Source organism: Danio aesculapii, chromosome 11, assembly GCF_903798145.1.
Source record: "Danio aesculapii chromosome 11, fDanAes4.1, whole genome shotgun sequence".
Taxonomy (NCBI): domain Eukaryota; kingdom Metazoa; phylum Chordata; class Actinopteri; order Cypriniformes; family Danionidae; genus Danio; species Danio aesculapii.
In genome coordinates, this window is record NC_079445.1 from 2,585,595 (window position 1) to 2,606,161 (window position 20,567).

Here is a 20,567-nt window from a genome sequence, read left to right on the forward strand (position 1 = left end):
TAAAGAATATCTAGTCATATATTATTTACTGTCATCATGGCAAAGATAAAAGAAATCAGTGATTAGAAATGAGTTATTAAAACTATTATGATTAGAAATGTGTTGAAGAAATCTTCTTTCCGTTAAACAGAAATTAGGGGAATAAATATACAGGGGGGGCTAATAATTTTGACTCCAACAAAAACATTTCTTAAGAAAACAATTTATTAATACGACACACACATAAATGATCGCTGGTGTTTTCAGATTGCTGACCTGTGCTCCGTGTTTCAGCAGGTATTTGAGCACTTCGGTGTGTTCTCCGAGAGCCGCCGCATGTAAAGGACTGAAGCCCTGTTTATCCCTGCAGGACACATCAGCTCTGAACGCCAACAACAGCCTCACGACCTCCATGTTCCCTGATCACACAGTCACATCGGATACTTTGAGCACAAGTCTACAGTTGAAGTCTGAATTATTTGCCCTCCTGAATTATTAGCCCCTCATGTAGATTTTTTCTGTATAACAGAGAGATTTTTTTTCAACACATTTCTACGCATGATAGTTTTAATAACTAAATATCTGATTTCTTTTATCTTTGGCATGATGACAGCACATAATATTAGACTAGATATTCTTCAAGACACTAGTATTCAGCTTAAAGTGACATTTAAAGGCTTAACTAGGTTAATTAGAGTAAAGTTAGGGTAATTAGGCAAGTCATTGTATAACAGTGGTTTGTTCTGTAGACAATCCAACAAATATAGCTTAAGGGGGCTAATAATATTGACCTTAAAATGGCTTTAATAAAATTAAAACTGCTTTTATTCTAGCCGAAATAAAACAAATGAGACTTTCTCCAGAAGAAAAAATATTATAGGAAATACTGTGAAAAATTCCTGAATCTGTTCAACGTCATTTGGGAAATATTTAAAAAAGAAAAATCAGAGGAGGGCGAATAATTGTGACTTCAACTGTATATTACGTCCCATGTATGCTACAGAAATCAAAGACAGACGATTGCATACCTAGAAAAGCGGCCAGATGGAGCGGTTGCCGGTCCTTTATGTCTCTGGCACTCACTTTGGCCCCTTTATTCAGCAGCAGAGCCACTGTCTGAGGACGTTATCGATTAGTTATAAAGAGAAGTGCTATGTGATATCACATTTTAATTCCTGAGATCAACAATGTCTGATTTATCACCACAACTCTGGTGAACAGGCCACTAAAGTTTCATATAATTCCTCAATGGGCAATATAATATAATATAATATAATATAATATAATATAATATAATATAATATAATATAATATAATATAATATAATATAATATAATATAATATAATATAATATAATATAATTCCTCAATAGTGCAGACAGCGCTCTAGGCTAATGTTCAAAAGCAGACGGCACTCTAGGCTAATGTTCAAAAGCAGACAGTGCTTTAGGCTTGTTTTTACCAGCAGATGGCGCTCTAGGCAAGTTTTTAAAAACTGACGACACTCTAGGCTAGTGTTTAACAGCAGACAGTGCTCTAGGCTAGCTTTTAAATGACAGATGGCACTCTAGGCTAGATTTAACAGGCTAGTGTTCAAAAGCGAACAGTGCTCTAAGCTAGTGTTCAACAGCAGACAGTGCTCTAGACTAACAGCAAACGGTGCTCTAGGCTAGTGTTTAACAGCAGACGGCGCTCTAGGCCAGTCTTTAACAGTAGACGGCGCTCTAGGCTAGTTTTAACAGCAGACGGCGCTCTAGGCTAGTGTTTAATAGCAGACGGTGCTCTAGGCTAGTTTTTAACAGCAGACGGCGCTCTAGGCTAGTTTTAACAGCAGATGGCGCTCTATGCTAGTTTTACAGCAGAGGGCGCTCTAGGCTGGTTTTAACAGCAGACGGTGCTCTAGGCTAGTCTTTAACAGCAGATGGCGCTCTAGGCTAGTGTTTAACAGCAGACAGCGCTCTAGGCTAGTTTTAACAGCAGACAGCACTCTAGGCTAGTGTTTAACAGCAGACGGCGTTCTAGGCTAGTTTTAACAGCAGATGGCGCTCTATGCTAGTGTTTAATAGCAGACTGCGCTCTAGGCTAGTTTTTAACAGCAGACAGCGCTCTAGGCTAGTTTTACAGAAGACGGCGCTCTAGGCTAGTTTTAACAGCAGAGGGCGCTCTAGGCTAGTGTTTAACAGCAGATGGCGCTCTAGGCTAGTTTTTAACAGCAGATGGCGCTAAAGGCTAGCTTCTAACAGCAGATAACACTCTAGACAAGTTATTAACAGCAGACAGCACTCTAGGCTAGTGTTTAAGCACAGATGGCGCTCTAATGGCTCTGGTGAACAGGCCATTAAAGTGTCATATATTTCCTCAATGATATGTTCATTATATTGTGCCTCAGCTCTTGCTGTACCTCTGCATGTCCGCTGTGAACTGCGTGATGTAAAGCTGTTCTCCCAAAACGATCCACTGCATTTAAACTGCTCACGTGAGAAAGTAAAACTTCCACACATTTAGTGGCTCTGTTGGCTGCAGCTACATGTAGCGCTGTCTGGCAGAATCTGTCCTGTGCGTTCACATCTGCTCCCTTTCCCAGCAGCAGGCCCACAGACACCTGGAATTAAAATAATGCAAAATTAGAGTAAAAAACACATCAAATACAACATGGAATCAATCTGAACCTACTTCATTCTGTGAAGCAGCAGCTCGATGCAGAGGAGTCAACCACTCCTGATCTTTAGCATTAACATTAGCACCTACAAGCACAGGTGAGCACAGACAACAACAGAAAAACACAAGATTCTGCAGTAAACCATTTATTCAAGATCAATTAAAATCTATACAATTTAATCAAAAGATCTGTTCATTTACAGTGGATTAAGGAAATGTCTGTCAAACTTCCGCTTCAAAATTCACATGTATTTACAGGTAAAGAAGAAGCTTTTAAAAAGACTAGTGTTTAACAGCAGACGGCGCTCTAGGCTAGTTTATAACAACAGATGGCACTCCAGGCTAGATTTTAACAGTAGTTGACGCTCTAGGCTCGTTTTTAACAGCAGATGGCGCTCTAGGCTAGTTTTTAACAGCAGATGGAGCTCTAGGCTAGTTTTTAACAGCAGACGGTGCTCTAAGCTAATGTTTAACAAAAGACAGCACTCTAGGCTAGTTTTTTACCAGCAGAAGATGCTCTAGGCTTGTTTTTAGCAACAGATGGCGCTCTAGGCTAGTTTTTAACAGCAGATGGTGCTCTAGACTAGATTTTAACAGCAGATGGTGCTCTAGGCTAGTTTTTAACAGCAGATGGCGCTCTAGGCTAGTTTTTAACAGCAGACGGTGCTCTAAGCTAATGTTTAACAACAGACAGCACTCTAGGCTAGTTTTTTACCAGCAGAAGATGCTCTAGGCTTGTTTTTAGCAACAGATGGCGCTCTAGGCTAGTTTTTAACAGCAGATGACGCTCTATGCTACTTTTTAACAGTGCTCTAGGCTAATGTTTAACAACAAACAGCGCTCTAGGCTAGTTTTTTACAGCAGAAGATGCTCTAGGCTTGTTTTTAGCAACAGATGGCGCTCTAGGCTCGTTTTAAACAGCAGATGGTGCTCTAGGCTAGTTTTTAACAGAAGACGGTGCTATAGGCTAGTTTATAACAACAGATGGCACTCTAGGCTAGTTTTTAACAGCAGATGACGCTCTATGCTACTTTTTAACAGTGCTCTAGGCTAATGTTTAACAACAGACAGCGCTCTAGGCTCGTTTTTAACAGCAGACGACACTCTAGGCTAGTTTTTAACAGCAGATGACGCTCTATGTTGGTTGTAATAGCAGACAGCGCTCTAGGCTAGTTTTTAACAGTAGACTGGATCTAGGCTAGTTTTTACTAGCAGATGACGCTCAAGGCTAGTTTTTAACAGTGCTTTAGGCTTGTTTTTAACAACAGACAGCACTCTACGCTAGCTTTTGACAATAGACAGCGTTCTAGGCTAGTTTTTAAAAGAAGACGGCACTCTAGGCTTGTTTTGAACAGCAGATGGCACTCTAGGTTAGTGTTTAACAGTAGACTGTGCTCTAGGCTTGTTTTTAACAACAGATTGTGCTCTAGGCTAACAATCGAGCATTAAACCCTGTAATTTGCACCCTGGTTAAAGGGTCTTTATGAAACCACCAATGTCAAATGTGAACCCTCAGTTTTAAGAGGTCCAGATGTTCCAGGTCATCCTGGGAACTTGGAGCTGTGACTTGATGATCAGCTGAACTTGACAGAACACATTGCTAAAACCTCCCACCACTGCAGATTTGCCTTGTACAACACATTGGGAGGATCAGGAATATACTACAAAACTCCTTGCTCAAGCTCTTGTTCGGTCAAGGCTGGATTATTACAACACTTTCTTGGCAGGCCTTCCAGTCAGAACTATCAAACCTCTGCATCTGATCTAGAATATGGCATAAAGAGTGATATTCAATGAGCAGAAGTGAGCGCATATGACACCTCTGTTCACCAGTTTACACTGACTACTAAAAGCCAATCGCATTAAACTCAAGGCACTGATGTTTGCCTACAAAACAACCACCTGCTCTGCTGCACAGCTTAACCTAAATTCACAACTTCTGAATTCACCACTCTGAATTTCCAGATCTCTCACCTGAACTGATGAGGAGGTCCATGATATGAGCACCACCCACAAACGCAGCGGCATGCAGAGCGCTGCGACACTCTTGGTCCTGTAACAACACACAACTGGACATTACATTACATTTACAATGTCTGTGCATATATATGTGCAGGTTTTACCATTCTAGCACTTAATAAGCATGCATCAGCCATGTGGAATAATCCATTTTTATGAATAAATAAAGAGAGGATTGGAATTTAAAGATATTCTTCACACTTTACACTAAGATTTCATTAGTTAATGCATTTATTAACATGAACAATACATGAACAGCATTTATTGATTATAGTTCAACATTTACAAATGCATTATTAAAATCCAAATGCGTGCTAGTTAATGCACCGCAACGAATAATAAACAACTGTATTTCCATTAACTAATATTAACACAGATGAATAAACACTGTAATAAATGTAACATTAACTAATACAACCTTATTGTCAAGTGTTATCAATATAATAAAATCAAGTTGTTCCTTCAAGTAACATAAGATAAAGCACATACCAATTCATTGACGTCTTCATTTTGTTCCAATAAAAACTCCAGCATTTCAGCATTCTGGCTGAACACTGCCTGAACCAGGAGAGACTGGAAGAGAGAGAAACTTTTGATGAGAAGCTGAAGCCGAAAGTGATGTCATCATCAGTATGTTCGATCCAAAATGGTGGACGTGAGAAAGAGTTAACGTTGTCACTGTTTTGAAGCATATATCTGTGTGTGTGTATATATATATATATATATATATATATATATATATATATATATATATATATATATATATATATATATATATATATATTTGAAGTCAAAATTATTAGACATTATTAACAAATAATTTCCCATTTGATGTTTAACAGAACAAGGAATTTCACAGTATTTCCTATAATATTTTTTCTTCAGGAGAAAGTCTTTTTGTTTTATTTGGGCTAGAATAAAATCAGTTTTTTATTTTTTTAAAACCATTTTAAGGTCAATATTATTATGTTTTTAAGGTCAATATAATTATTATTGTTACTGTTATACAATGACTTGCCTAATTACCCTAGTTAAGCCTTTAAATGTCATTTTAAGCTGAATACTAGTATCTTGAAAAATATCTAGTCAAATATTATTTTCTGTCATCATGACAAAGATAAAATAAACCAGGTATTAGAAATGAGTTATTAAAACTATTATGTTTAGAAATGTGCTGAACAAACACTTTTAATTCTGCAAGCTTTGCAAATAATTGAAGTAACTGATGTGGAAATTTTTTAATTGTATAGTTTGAAACATCACCAAACTCAATGAGCGCAGGAGAATCCCATTGAGAAAAGACAGACTGACTGAGCAGATCATGCCAGAATCCTCTAAAAGAATCGCACTGTTTACTGAGAGACCAACACTATTATTAATCAGCCCATGGGGGATTTTTAATGGACACTTTTTCATATATTTCCATCCTAAAATGACTGATTTTGTGACAGCTTTTCTCAAAACTTTCGACGCCATTTGCTTCAATCTTTGTGTTTTGCTGTGAAAATACACAAAAATCTTATCATTAGACATGCGAAACCTCAGGGGGACTGATTAATACACCAAACTGTTTCTGTGTTTCCAGAAAAAACGTATATTTCATAAGAAAATAACACCTTAGAGTCTTGTTCAGCATCTGGTTGCAGTTATATTGAACTAAAGGCAATGTTATCAAACAGTACGTCTAATATTTTAATCATTTCATTCATTCATTTTCCTTCGGTTTAGTCACTTTATTCATCAGTGATCACCACAGCAGAATGAACCACCAACTTATCCAGCATATGTTTTACGCAGATGCCCTTCCAGCTGCAACCCAGTACTGGGAAACACCCGCACACTCTCACATTCACACACACACTCATACAGTATGGCCAATTTAGTTGATCAGTTCCCCTATAGCGCATGTGTTTGGACTGTGGGGGAAACCGAAGCACCCTGAGGAAACCCACGCCAACACGGGAGAATATGCAAACTCCACATAGAGATGCCAACTGACCCAGCTGGGACTCAAACCAGTGACTTTCTTGCTGTGAGGCGACAGTGCTAACCACTGAGCCACTTTGTCACCCCATTTCAATAATTTGTTATTTATCTTGTGCTTTAAATGGAAGTTCAGAATCAAAACAATCAAAGATTCTGTAATATAAACAGGAATAACAAATAATACAATTAATTCAGTCGTAACTTAGTTTTTAGGATAATTACGGTAATTACTAAGGACAGGACTACGCAAATTAAGTTAGATTTACTTTAAAGTTTGCTTCAATGTAAATGTACAGCAACTTTCAAGTAAACACACTCAAACAATATGTGTAGTAAATAAAAATAATGCTCTCCATCAATGAATGAACAAATAAATGAGCCTTTATCACATTTAATAAAAAATAACAAGCACATCACAACTAATAACACAAAATAACCTTACATTTTAACTTGAAAACTAAAAAAAAAACACCTAAAAACTAGCTTTACAGACACTGGCTGTGTATATTATATTATAACACGAGTATTAAAATGAAAATAAAACTAATAGACACAGAATAAGACATAAAGTTAAAGCGATAGTTCACCCCAAATCAAAAAAACTGTCAGAATTTACTCACCCTTTACTTGTTTTAAATCTTTACAAGTGTTTTTCTTCTGTTGAACACAAAAGAAGATACTTTGAAGTATGCTGGAAACTTCCAAAGTCTTTTCTATGAAATTTAATGGTTACCGGTTTACACTTCTTAAAAATATCATTCCTTTGCGTTTAAGAGAAGAAAGAAACTCACAAAGATTTGAAAACAAACCAAGGGTGTTTAAATGAGATTTTTTTTATTATTTTGGTGTGAACTACCCCTTTAAAGTTGCCCTCAGTGAACGACACGTTGATATAAGCACCGTAAATACACGACGTTTACCTGCTCGCTAATGTTTAGTGTCCCCATCTCCTCACACTAGTCAGGTCGCTGTTTCCTCATTGGAACTTGATTGGGACAGAAGACGGACAATTCAGTAATAATTGACAAAATAAAGTTTCCTTCGAGCGTTAATAATGACCGGTGATCAGTGAGAGGATCCGCTCGTGCAGCTGCGCTGTAATATGAACCTGCTGCCGGTTTACAGCGCCACCTGCTGCTCAAAGGGAAATTAGCGCTGGTGTTTGACTAATATCTTCCACAGAAACGTAAATGTAAATAGTCTGTTAATATTAAAACATTTAATACTATTAAAATACATAATAATATTCAATTGTTAATTATTATTTTTCATATATTTATTCGTTTTAATTTATTGTCTTTTTTAAGTGATTGTTATTTCTATTGTTTTTATTTAAACCTTTCCTACGCCTACATTTGTGTAGCTGTCCCATGAATATGTATTCGTTCGTATTCATCATGTTGTATGTATACCCAGGGTTACTAATGTTTATTAAAAATAATAATAATTAACATAATAATAAAGATAATGGTGAGGGGTAGGGTTAGGGGTGGGGTTAGTTGAGCCCTTTAAAAATCATTGGATGCAGCTCAGACTGCATTGCACTGAGTCAAGCCTGATTTAAACGTATACCACATTAATCGATTACCAGATGTCTAACAATCTATTCATTTATTTTTTGTAAACATTAAAACTTAAAACATAAAAAGCACATTAATCAATTATCTTCAACAGAAACGTCCTCTTTTTGTATAGAAAAATATCTTAAAATCTAATTTTTCAGCATTTACATGTTCTCATATCCTTCATTAAAGATGTAAACAACATATATATTTATTAAACTGTTAAGGTGCATGTAAGTGGCACTGAATTGGAGATTTTTGGCTCAGTGCAGAACAAATAAAATATATTTAGAGATTTTATAAACAGTAATATAACTGTTCAATTGCTTATAAGATGCACTTAATTTGGATGTTTTCCTTTACACATTTATTTTATACACAGAAATCATTTTAAATGCAAGCAAAGTGTGAACTATTTTTTTTTTTTTATATATATATATAATTTTTTAGGGGTTTTTAACCTTTAATGGATAGAATAGTGCAGAGAATTGACAGGAAATAGTTGGGAGCAGAGAGAGGGAAAGGGTCAGCGAAGGACCTCAAGTCGGGAATCGAACTCGGGTCGCCGTGATGGTGCTATATGTTGGCACACTTAACCACTAGGCTATTGACGCCAACACAAAGTGTGAACTTTAAAGTTTCAAATGGCTTTAGCGAAAATAAAATACTAAAGCAAGATGTATATGTGCAAGAAAGCAGAGTTTATTAAATATTCTTTGCTTATACTTTGACATCTGACAGTAAGTGCTTTATTGTATAAAAATGCAATCAGAAATTACTAATTCACAACTGGGATGAAAAAAAAGCCTTAAAAATGCAGACGTTCCCATTGCTTTTGCTTGTGAAAACCTGAAACTAGAAAAATAAATAGATAAACGGTATAGATAATTAAATAAAAGCAGATAAATGACAGAAAAAGAATATAAAACGGAAAGAAATAAAGGTAAAATATTAAAGGGATGTGTAAAAGTGAGATTAATATTAAAAGTCATAATTCAAAGCACTGTTTTTTCTTGTATTAATGCTTTTTCCACTGAAATTGTGGTATAGAAAGCGGTTTACTGTTTAAAAGTAAGAACTTACAAACAGAAAGACACAAAAATATATATAAGATACTGAACATAACAATTCTGGCCATATAAAAATGATTTTCCAATCCATCACATATCACAATATCATTAACATTCACATTTAGAAGATATTTATATTGGACACCCAACAATAACCAAATATTAAATGCATTGTAATATACTGACATTTGTAAATAATGTAATAATTCACCCTCCTGTAAAAATAAATGAGTGAATTAGCAGTTTTCTGTATTTTGTGATTTGTTTTTATTTTTCCTCATTTATTTCTGCTTTTGAATTGCATTATGGGATTTCGATCTTTCTTCCAACAACTTTTAACCATAAAAAAGTAACTTTTATTGACATTTTTAATAGTGTACAGTGCTATATAGCCTGGGTTGGTGTTGTATATTACGCTACAAACACCTTGTAATTAACTGCCTGCACATTTTCGGCTATTTTCCACACTTATTCCTCTATATATTACTTCTTATACACTATATTATTTTAAACTACTGAAATGTCAATAAAAGTCACTTTGTTAAACTGTAGAGTTGAATTTTCAACATTAAAAGTCGACAGAGCGCAGATCAACATCCCATAATGCAATTCACAACAATAAATAAATGGAAAACACTTATGAATCACCAAATGTTAATTAACAGATATTTTTTATACCATATTTAGTAGTAATTAGTCATACATTTCTTTAGGTACATCTTGATGCTTGATTTTATTTTATTATTACTATTTTTTTATCACATTTGATGCTAAATATTGACCACATCTCAATACTACAGCAATAAATTGTGCTTAAAACACTTGAGCTTTGCACATATTGTGAGTGTATCATCAAACAGGAATGACTTAATTGGTAAAAAACACCAACAAACAAACATGATAAATACAAAATTACTCACTATTTATTTGTCTTTAATTAGTCCCAAATGTTTATGAGTTTCACTATTATATTGAAACACAAAAGAAGATATTTTGAAGAATGTTGGAAACCATTGATATCCACTGAGGGAAAAACAAATACAAAGTCAAATAGAGGACCTATTATGTAGGTATTTTATTTTACAAGGTGTAAAATGTATTTCTGATGTCCCCAAAGTGTGTGTGTGTGAAGTCTCAGCTCAAAATATCACACAAATAATGTTGTACAACTGTCTCAAACTGCGCTTAGATCCTAATTTTTGTGTTTTCGTGACTGTCACTTTAAATTCAAATGAGACTGTGCTCTTTTCAAAAGAGGGCGGAGCTACAGATGCCAGCATGTGAGCATTGTGGAAGATTTAATAAGAGAGAGATGGTCACTAGTGGGCGGAGCTTTCCCCCCTCTGATGACACGTACAAAGGGAGAATGTCAATCAAAGTGTTTGAGCAGACTGTTTTTATCAAGTGTGGTTATAAACAAATAGTATTAATTAATTTGCACCATTAGAGGCTGATCATATTCACACACTTACCACACAAGTGTGTTTAAACGCCTTATAAAAGTATTCTTTGCATAATAGCTCCCCTTTGACAGCTAACATTTTTCAAAGTATCTCCTTTTTTTGTTTAACAGAAGAAACTCTCTCAAACATCAATGAATGATGACAGAATTTTCCTTTTTGTGCGAGCTATCCCTTTAAATCCCATTAATCTGGTCAGATTCATGAAATGTGAGGACACAAAGACAAACTAATAATACCTCTGCGCTTTTAATAAATATCTGCAAGCCGTTTTCTAAACTAAACACTAAGTGCACTCAAATGGGTTTTAAATATAAAAGTACGCCATTGGAGAGACTCGTGAAGAGATCCCGCTTCAGCTGTAGAAAGTCAGCTTTAATTGATGACGATGAACAGTCAAGCCATTGATACAGCTGACCAGGTCAACAGTAACCCATGGGGTCCAGTACATTACATATGCTCAGCTTCCTCACAGATTTTTCTCCAATGGTGAAGCTGCAGACTGGTGTTATAACTCGTCATGATGGATCTTCAGCGCGTGGTCACAGAGATCTGTGGGAATATACAATAATAATAATAATGTGAAAAAGCAGTTGGCAATACACTTCTAGATGTCCTTGTAAATATTTTACACAGTATCATACATGGTTTTGTAAAATATATGATTGAAACAACTGAGAAAAATTTGGTCAAAGTTTTTTAAATATTTTACAGGCACACTTAGGAATAAACTCTCTACAGTTTGACAAATATTGCAGCTGTTGGACAAGATTTTGAGGCTTTTTTAGGTGAGAATGTAGTTGTTTAGATGGCAACGGTGCAGTTTTTTTTTTAGGATAGTGCCTATTTTAAATATTTATCATATCAGAGATTCAGCACATCGGTGGCTATCAGCCTGTCATACTGAGCAGAGCAAAGGTGGTTGACATTCCGCAACCAAAATCACCTGTTTTGTCATCACTTTAGCCATTACGCTAGAGAGTCATTCAAATACTAGCTCTAAAGTGACATTATTATTTTCTTAATAAAAGATATATACTGTAAATACGCAAACCATAAAAACCCAACAAACCATAATTTTCTGAAACTTTGTTAAAGTTTTGTAGTTTTTTCCAACACCTCATTTGAATTTAAATGTATTATCTTCATATCCTTAAAGATCTTGGTGTGACCACACTATTATTTGATGAATATAACGATTTAATAGTAATAATTATTTGAATAATATGCACCAAAATATCGTCAAGTCACTGAGAAATGGGTTGAAAATATTCCTCGTCAGAGGGGGTGTACTCATTCATGCTGTTCACTGTATCCAGACATTTAATTTTTTAAATGTAAATGAGTTTTTGGTATTTGAAAAGGACTACGATATTTTCATTACGAGGACACCAGTGACGTTTGGCAACCTTTTAAACCCCATTTTGTAAAATGATAAAGCAACAATCATACGCACTCTTTATGTGACTATGTTTGTTCAAGTAAAATAACCTCTAATACAGTGCTTAATTTGTGAATTGCGATGTCCAGAAACAGATCGGGGTAACAGATCCGGCATGTTACCCGAGGATGTAGAGGAAAGTGGAGAGCGGGGGTTTGGTTTTGGGCTGGCGTGGGGGTCTTGTCAAGGACGAAAGTGAAGAATCTGGGAGGGGGTTGGGTGCCGGGGTGTTGGATGGGAGATGTGTCGCGGACAATAGTGAAGAGGGTTGGGGAGTCGCGGAACAAAGTGAAAGTGAACAGAGGACGGGGGAGAAGGGTGTTCAAGGAGGGGGATAGGTAAAATGGGGTTCCGGATTACATTTCAGAGGTGCCGGATCCGGAGTGTTCCGGCACAAATTAAGCCCTGCTCTAATCCCCTAGAGACAGATGTAATGTAAAATACTGAATCGTGTCTAAGATTTACAGCATTACCTGTCCTCTTACTGCAGAGCTTGTCTTTTACATTGTCCGTTTCATGTGCAAAGAATTCAATCAGTTCATCTTCATGCTGCTCCACAATTGTTTCACACTGTGAAAACACACATATATAAAAAAGAATATGTACAAAATGTATGCATTCAATACATTTTATCAAGCAATCCTGGAGGGACTGAAAAATGAGAAAAAGCAATCAACTAAATAGCTAAAAAACGGTATATATGTTGACATGACAACACAATTTGCAAGCTATTTTGTTTTGTTATTCAGTTTTTGGTTTTTTATTTTCATACACATTTTCTTATTTTTCAATGTATTTTTTTTACTAAAAGTTTTGTTCATTTTATTTCTAATTCTATCAAACCTCTTCAGCTGCTTCAGAACGCAGCAGCACGAGTGGTCTTTGATGAACCCAAAAGAGCACATGTCACTCCGCTACTCACCCGTTTGCACTGGCTGCCAGTTGCTGCCCGCATCAAATTCAAAGCTCTGATGTTTGCTTACAAAGCGATCTCTGGCTTTGCTCCTTCTTATCTGCTCTCACTTCTGCAGATCTATGTGCCCTCCAGAAACTTGCGTTCTGTGAATGAACGTCGCCTCGTGGTTCCATCCCTAAGAGGGAAGAAATCACTTTCCCGAACTCTCACATTCAATCTGCCCAGTTGGTGGAATGAACTCCCTAACTGCATCAGAACAGCAGAGTCACTTGCTGTCTTCAAGAAACGACTAAAAACGCAACTATTTAGTCTCCACTTTCCTTCCTAATCTGTAACTGCCTCTCTGGCTATACCACTAACTGTACTCTCTCAAAAAAAACCCATTACTAATGCTTTGCTTCTCAGACTTTACACACCTGAAACTTGCCTACAGCACTTGTTCACTGCTGCTCTTATAGTTGTGTAAATTGCTTCCTTGTCCTCATTTGTAAGTCGCTTTGGATAAAAGCGACTGCTGAATGACTAAATGTAAATGTATTTGGCTTAAATCCCATAAATATGTACATTACAAACGGGTTCTTACAGCAAACTTTAAGCTGGAGCTGACTCTGGAGTCAAAGGCCACATCAGAGAGATCCATAGCCGTGCCGTCCCGGGATGTGTGTCTTACATATGTCTTCCGATCAGTAACAGGATCGACGCGTTCGCCGTAATCTTTCATCTTCTCACAAACCTCTTCCATCAGCTCAAGTAGATGACCCTCTGAGCGAGAGTACGGGACCTGAAGATGGAAAACAAAGTAGAAAACTAGGGATGCACCAATGTATCAGTCGCAGATATTTGATTCATTTACTAAAGTCAAGTCAAGTCAAAGTTTATTTATAAAGCGCTTTTTAAAAACAACAAGTGCTTACCAAAGTGCTGTACACACATACACCATTTAAAACAAAGGACAAATACAACAGACACGTGACTCTCATATGGTATTAATAGCCAAAGAGTAAAAATGGGTTTTAAGACTTGATTTAAAAACAGAAAGGGTTGCGGCCTGCCTAACGTGGGGAGGCTAATTATTCCAAAGCATAAAAATATCGCATAAAAGCATAAAAATATCGCAATACGTTTATTTAAAAGTGTCGTATGCAAGTATTTACTCTTCTAAAGCATAAAAACATAATATTTTTGCAGATATTTAAGAAACGTACTAAGTGAACATGCTTATTTATCTTAAAAACGATGCTAAAGTCAGATATTCTGCTTTGAAAATGTGCGTCCGCAACGTCTGTCTTTGTTTTGGCCTCTATAACCAGCCCCCTGCCAGTTTATCCAATTATATTTCAGTGCCTTGACCGAAAACATAGCATATTAAATTTTCAGTCATGAAGGCTACCTTAATGTATGTGAATTCAGCTGAAAATGCGACCTACGGATGACAGTAGCAGCCTATGAAATGAGACGCAGATTCAGAGTTATGAAAATCCACATGAGGTGGTTTTTAATTAGCAAATAATACAAATATTATAAGCATAAACATTATCTGGGATGCTAATGCAGTGTGAGGTTGATGTCATGAATCTGGCAACCTCCGTTTGCTTCAGAGAAGAGGAGAGATCGAGTGAAAAAATAAAAATGAAAACGCTCGCCGATGTTTTTGAATATAGACTGCAATATATAGCTCTACTAGGTGTCAACACCACTTACTGCACCTTCCAGCTACCGTCATATCAGCAATAATATGAAAACGTCTGATATCAGATTATTAACCGTTGTATCAGACGTTTTCATATTATTGCCGATATGACAGTAGCTAGACAGTGCAGTAGGGACACCTAGTGGTTGAGATATGTATTGCAGTCTAAATTCAAAAATATCGAAGAGGGTTTTTTCACTCGACCCCTCCTCCTCTGATCTGACGCAAACGCAGGTTGCCAGATTGGTGACATCAAACTTACACTTTAAGCTTCTCAGCTAATGTTTATGCTTGTAAGATTTGCACATTAAAAACCACCTCATGTGGATTTTCATAACTTTGAATCTGCGTTTCGCATTTCGTGGCTGCTGCTGTCATCTGTAGGTCGCATTTTCAGCTGCGTTCACATACATTGAGGCAGCCTTCATGACTGAAAATTAAATATGCTGTGTTTTCCGTCATGGCAACCCAGGGTGCTGAAATACATTTGGGTAAACTGGCAGTGGGCTGGTTATAGAGGCCAAAGACAGACATTCAAACGCGGAACGCACATTTATAAAGGAGAATCATTAACTTTAGCATAGTTTTTCAGATAAACAAGCATGTTCACTTAGTATGTTTCTTAAATATCTGCAATTTCTTAAATATCTTCTTAAATAAACTTGTGTCTCTTTTAAAATGCTGAATGTTAAATAGATCCATAAAAAATTTATCTGTATAGTACTGTAAGCAATGGACCAATATCGGTAAATATCGGTATCAGTACCAGGTGATGTTTTTTTGTTAAAATCAGTATCGGTAAAAAAAAATCCTATGGTTGCATCCTTAGTAACACACAATTAATGTAAACATGAAATAAAAATCCATCATCACCTCTCGTACTGACTGACTGCCATCAGGATTGATTCTAAATGATCCAGTCTGGATTGTTTTCTTGGGATCGATTTGCGATATTTCCCACTCCATTTCATCAACTAACGCCCTGCATGCTGGAAAATATAACAAAAGACATATGCACAATAAATTTCTGAAAGAATTATCCACAATCTTTTATTCAATAAGGTTCCAATAGATCAGAGATGCCAAAACTAGGGCCTGAGTGACAAAGTTGGCCCATGTTAACCTTTGATTTAGCCCACCATCACATCTGAGAAGAGAGGGAGAATGAAGACTGTCATTTCTAATTTAAGGTAATCTTTTACATTAATGTAAATTAAATGTTTTTATTAAATGAATCAGATTTTTCTTAATTTTCACACTGTCACCCGGCAGATAGAGGACAATCTAGAGACATCAGTGAGCAAATGAAGGCAAAGGCAGTTTCTACTTGACTGATGTTTTCAGCATTGAACTCCACTGTGCTATAAATGTGATTATCTTTTATTGTAATAAGTTATAATAAAATAAAATATTATACTGCATTAGTTAACACGATCTGAAGCAATGTTTTCAATTTATTTTTTAAATATTATAAACAAAGAAATTTAATTTAATATAGTTTGGTGTATTTACCTTCGGCCCATTGCTCTCAATGATATTTAGTTTTTGGCCCTTCATACGAAAAAGTGTGGGCACCCCTCCATTAGATCATGTTAGTCAGAACAATACATATATTACAGTATTTCAGTATTACAGTATTACAGATCTCAAAACTTAGGGCTTCTGGTAGTACCTATAATAGCAAAGTCGAGTAGAGGAGGTCGAGCCTTCTCATTTATGGCTCCTAAACTCTGGAATAGCCTTCCTGATAACGTCCGAGGCTCAGACACACTCTGCCTATTCAAAACTAGATTGAAGACCTATCTGTTTAGTAAAGCATACACTCAGTGCACCACTTAGCGGGCTTTCACACAGGTTATGCATCTTGTTGATATACACTATGAACAGCAGCTACGCTAATTATTCTCTTTATTCTCCATTTCCACCTGGGGATACTCTTCCCGAGGCCCTCCGACTATGCAGAGTCACTGATTCGACCCAAGACCAACGACGAGATGATCCCAAGGTTTCCATATCCTGGACCAGGCCGTATCCTGAGCAGCTACTGTGGTGGTCATGGAGGAGTGGAGAACATGAGACTGATTCCTGTGACGCTCCAGAGACAGACGAGTCTTCGCTGAGGCCAGCTTCCAGCCTCCGCCACTGAGACTGCAGCTCTGCACAAGACGTTTGGCCAGCGGAGAAATTAAAATGATCGTGTCCAACTGAGCCTGGTTTCTCTTAAGGTTTTTTTTCTTCACTTTCGCCAATTAGTGAAGTTTTTTGAAGGCTTTCGCCACTGGCTTGCATGGTTCGGGATCTATAGAGCTGCGCATCGTTGGATTTGTTCTTCAGTGTTTGGACTCTCAGTAGTGATTATTAAACCACACTGAACTGAGCTAAACTGAACTTAACTTAAACACTACAAACTGAACTACACTGTTCCTATTTACTATGACCTTTTATGTGAAGCTGCTTTGACACAATCTACATTGTATAAGCGCTATACAAATAAAGGTGAATTGAATTGAATATTTAATCTTCTTTGTTAATATTGGTTACTGAAAATGGTCATGTATTGTTTTGTTTCTTGTTACAGTAATTAACTAATGTAATTAATGCATTAGTAAATGTTAAACTATGATTAATAAATGCTGTACAGGATTGTTCATGTTAGTAAATACCTAAATTAACTAATAAAATCATATTGAAAAGCTAACAAAACATTATTTGACATATTAAATTTACAAAAAGTGATTTATATACATAAAAATCATACTTCATGCAAGTTAACTGTCTGTTTTAAATAACATTTGTGAAAATAAAACATCAAAATAATGTTCCACTGTAATATATTTATGTAAAAATGAAGCGACTCCACTTTTTCTGACCTGTATTTAATTTTTACAAGGTATTAAAAAAGTGCTAGTAATAAATTTGATTGCACTTCAAATTAATATGGTCTTCTTGCTAACAAATGAGTAAACCTATCGGTTTGAAAGACCGTGACAAGACATAAAGATGTAAAATTACAAAATAAAGAGTATTTTGGGGTCAAACTGTGGTCCTAAAACAGTCTTGGGTCATCAAATAAGTCTTGATCTAAATATTATTGACATTAATTATTTTTACTCTGAACCATATTTCGGTGGTAGTCTTTAGGAAATCATGGTCAAAATGTGTGATAGGCACTAGTATTAATTAATTAAACAGGACATGTTTTAAAGGAGTTAGATCACACTCTTCACACCAGATAAATAAGATCTAGCCCTGGACGCCAGATCCTGTCAGAAAATGTCTGTTTCTTTGGGTATCCAGACCAAAAGCCAGCGGAGCCGCCCAATACCCAAACCTGTTAACCAGTATTCAAATTATGAATACTGGTTACTGAATTAACAGTCTCCTATCAATATAGAAGTTGACTAAGAAAGCCAGAGAGGAGCATAAGCAGGAGACGAAGTAATGATGATATAGAAAGAGCAGAGTTTATTGAATAATCTAAGTTGCGTATGATTATTATTATTATACCACAAGCAACAGCAATGGAAAATGACTGCTTCAAAACATTGTCCAGAGACAATACAGACCTTGAAATGGAGACATTCTCTTATCTTGTACTTATCTCGTACTATCGTACAATCATAAGATTAGAACAATATGGAAAAATGAAGTAATAATCAAGCAACAATTATAGGAAAATAAAAAGAAAATAATAAAAACAATCAAATGACATAATAATAATCAAAATTAATAATCAAATCAGTAACTAATAATCAATAAAATGATAATTATATAAATGACTAATGATCATATGATTAAATAAAACAATTAAATGAAGAATAAATTAATATAAACAAAAGAAAATAACAACACAAACGAATGGCTGCTTTCTTGAAGCAACACACACATAAGTTTGCTACAAGGATTCTCAGATCCCTTGTTAGATTCTTCAAAGGGAACCTATTATGTCCCTTTTTACGAGATGTAAAATAAGTCTCTGATGTCCCTGGAGTGTTTATGTGTAGTTCCAGCTCAAAATATGACACAAATAATGTTTTATAACTCTTTGAAACTACCCCTTTAGCCAAATTGTGCCATTTTGGTGACTGTAGCTTTAAATTCAAATGAGATTGTGCTCCTTTTAAAAAAAAAGAGGCGGAGCTACAAATACCTATGCATCATAATGTTACCTCTGTTAAAACTAAGATGTCTAAATTAGTCTAAGTTAAAACTCTAATGGTGAACGGCTGCTTCTCACTCAGGGCTGTCTATGCTAATAAGGGAGATGGTCACTAGTGGGCGTGGCTTTCCCCCTCTGATGACACGTACAAAGTAAGAATGTCAACCAAAGTGTGTCTGCAGACACTTTTAATCAAGTGTGATTATAAATAGTTTAATTAATTCATTTTGACCATTGGAGGCTGGTTATGTTCACACTCTGTTACCACATAACTATAATTAAACCCCTTATAAAAGTTATTTATGCATAATAGATCCCCTTTAATGCATAACATTACACTACATTACACTTTAATGCATGAAATCCTCCAACCTTAAGTAGTTTAAAGAGTTATTTTTGCGAAATTATGAACAAAACATGATGGCTAATTGTCCTGCAAAACATACACAATACAAATATATAAAATATATTATTGTAGTCATGCAGAAAAAGGATTAAAAAGGCATAAATACCTCCACATTTGACGTCTTGACCCTGTCTGGCTCCTTGGACTAGTAATAGGTGCACAGACACCAATGCACAGAAGATAATAATATGATACTGCTTTTCCATAACCACCTATACATAACATAAAAAACACACATAAAAATAATATATAACGTTACTGAGAAATAACCGCAACATGAGACTGCTGTGGTAAAACTCTGAATGAATGGGTTATATTTAACAAACACCATCGAGCTATACAATCATGCGGTGTGTCGATGTAAACACCGATCACAGTTCACACAATGTATTAAAAATATAACAAACCTTTTGCTTTAAATTCGCCGCACACACACGCGCTGATGAACTGATGACGTGCACACCGGGCTGGCTGCTGATCTGGGATCTGCCACAAGCGTTTCTTTCTCTTCTTCACTTCTATTGGCTGCTGCGGGTCGCTTTACTTTTACTGCCGCCAACCGAACTGGAGCGTCCAAAAGAAATACACAAGTATACACGTTTACAGCGTGTTTATACACTATACAATGCTGGGTTCCACACAATTCCTTCATGTTGTCCCAACACAAATCGATTGAGTTAACTTAACTGAACATAAAACAATTACGTTGGCTAAAAAAACAGTGAGCGTACACTGTTAAAATGCTGGGCTCCTCACAACTGATTTGTGTTGGGGCAACATGAAGGAATTAAGTTAGCTCATTAGTTTTTACAAAATTAAGTGGACTGAACATTAAAAAATTAAGTTTGTCACAAAAAAACCTCAAGAATTGTGTTGTTTCAGCTTATTTTAAAGAAGTAGTTTGAACAAACAGCCAACGTAATTTTTTATGAGTTTATGCTAATATATTAGCGTATATTTGCACCATTTTTGCTGTTTCTCTGTATGGTCATTTATTTGTGAGTAGCCTATTTACAAAATATAGCCTTAGTACTCTATTAATAATTTATTGTTTTATAAATATACAGTAGGGGCGACGCAGTGGCGCAGTAGGTAGTGCAAAAAGGGCGCTGGTTCGAGCCTCGGCTGGGTCAGTTGGCGTTTCAGTGTGGAGTTTGCATGTTCTCCCTGCGTTCGCATTCCTCCGGGTGCTCCGGTTTCCCCCACAGTCCAAAGACATGCG

The 20,567-nt window shown here is 36.1% G+C and overlaps 2 protein-coding genes across 2 annotated transcripts in view; both read right to left on the bottom strand.

Annotated features, from left to right (window-relative positions):
- LOC130237058 (serine/threonine-protein phosphatase 6 regulatory ankyrin repeat subunit C-like) overlaps window positions 1–7,729 on the bottom strand; it is a 42,093-nt gene extending 34,364 nt beyond the window's left edge. Inside the window, exons 1-7 of the mRNA XM_056467857.1 lie at window positions 7,562–7,729; window positions 5,145–5,228; window positions 4,611–4,689; window positions 2,652–2,722; window positions 2,380–2,580; window positions 1,008–1,095; window positions 256–398 (exon numbers count right to left, since the gene is read on the bottom strand). Of these exons, the coding sequence (XP_056323832.1) occupies window positions 256–398; window positions 1,008–1,095; window positions 2,380–2,580; window positions 2,652–2,722; window positions 4,611–4,689; window positions 5,145–5,228; window positions 7,562–7,588 (693 nt within the window). The 5' untranslated portion in view covers window positions 7,589–7,729. The remainder of the gene's footprint in view (window positions 1–255; window positions 399–1,007; window positions 1,096–2,379; window positions 2,581–2,651; window positions 2,723–4,610; window positions 4,690–5,144; window positions 5,229–7,561) is intronic.
- A 1,156-nt stretch (window positions 7,730–8,885) lies between these two features.
- Window positions 8,886–19,847, bottom strand: cnpy2 (canopy FGF signaling regulator 2). Its single transcript, XM_056468753.1, has 6 exons — window positions 19,753–19,847; window positions 19,452–19,557; window positions 15,654–15,769; window positions 13,674–13,871; window positions 12,648–12,744; window positions 8,886–11,285 (listed from the first exon to the last, which is right to left on the bottom strand). Exons 2-6 carry the CDS (start codon window positions 19,549–19,551, stop codon window positions 11,242–11,244), a joined length of 555 nt encoding a protein of 184 aa, XP_056324728.1. The 5' UTR covers window positions 19,552–19,557; window positions 19,753–19,847; the 3' UTR covers window positions 8,886–11,241.
- Between the last annotated feature and the right edge of the window lie 720 nt (window positions 19,848–20,567).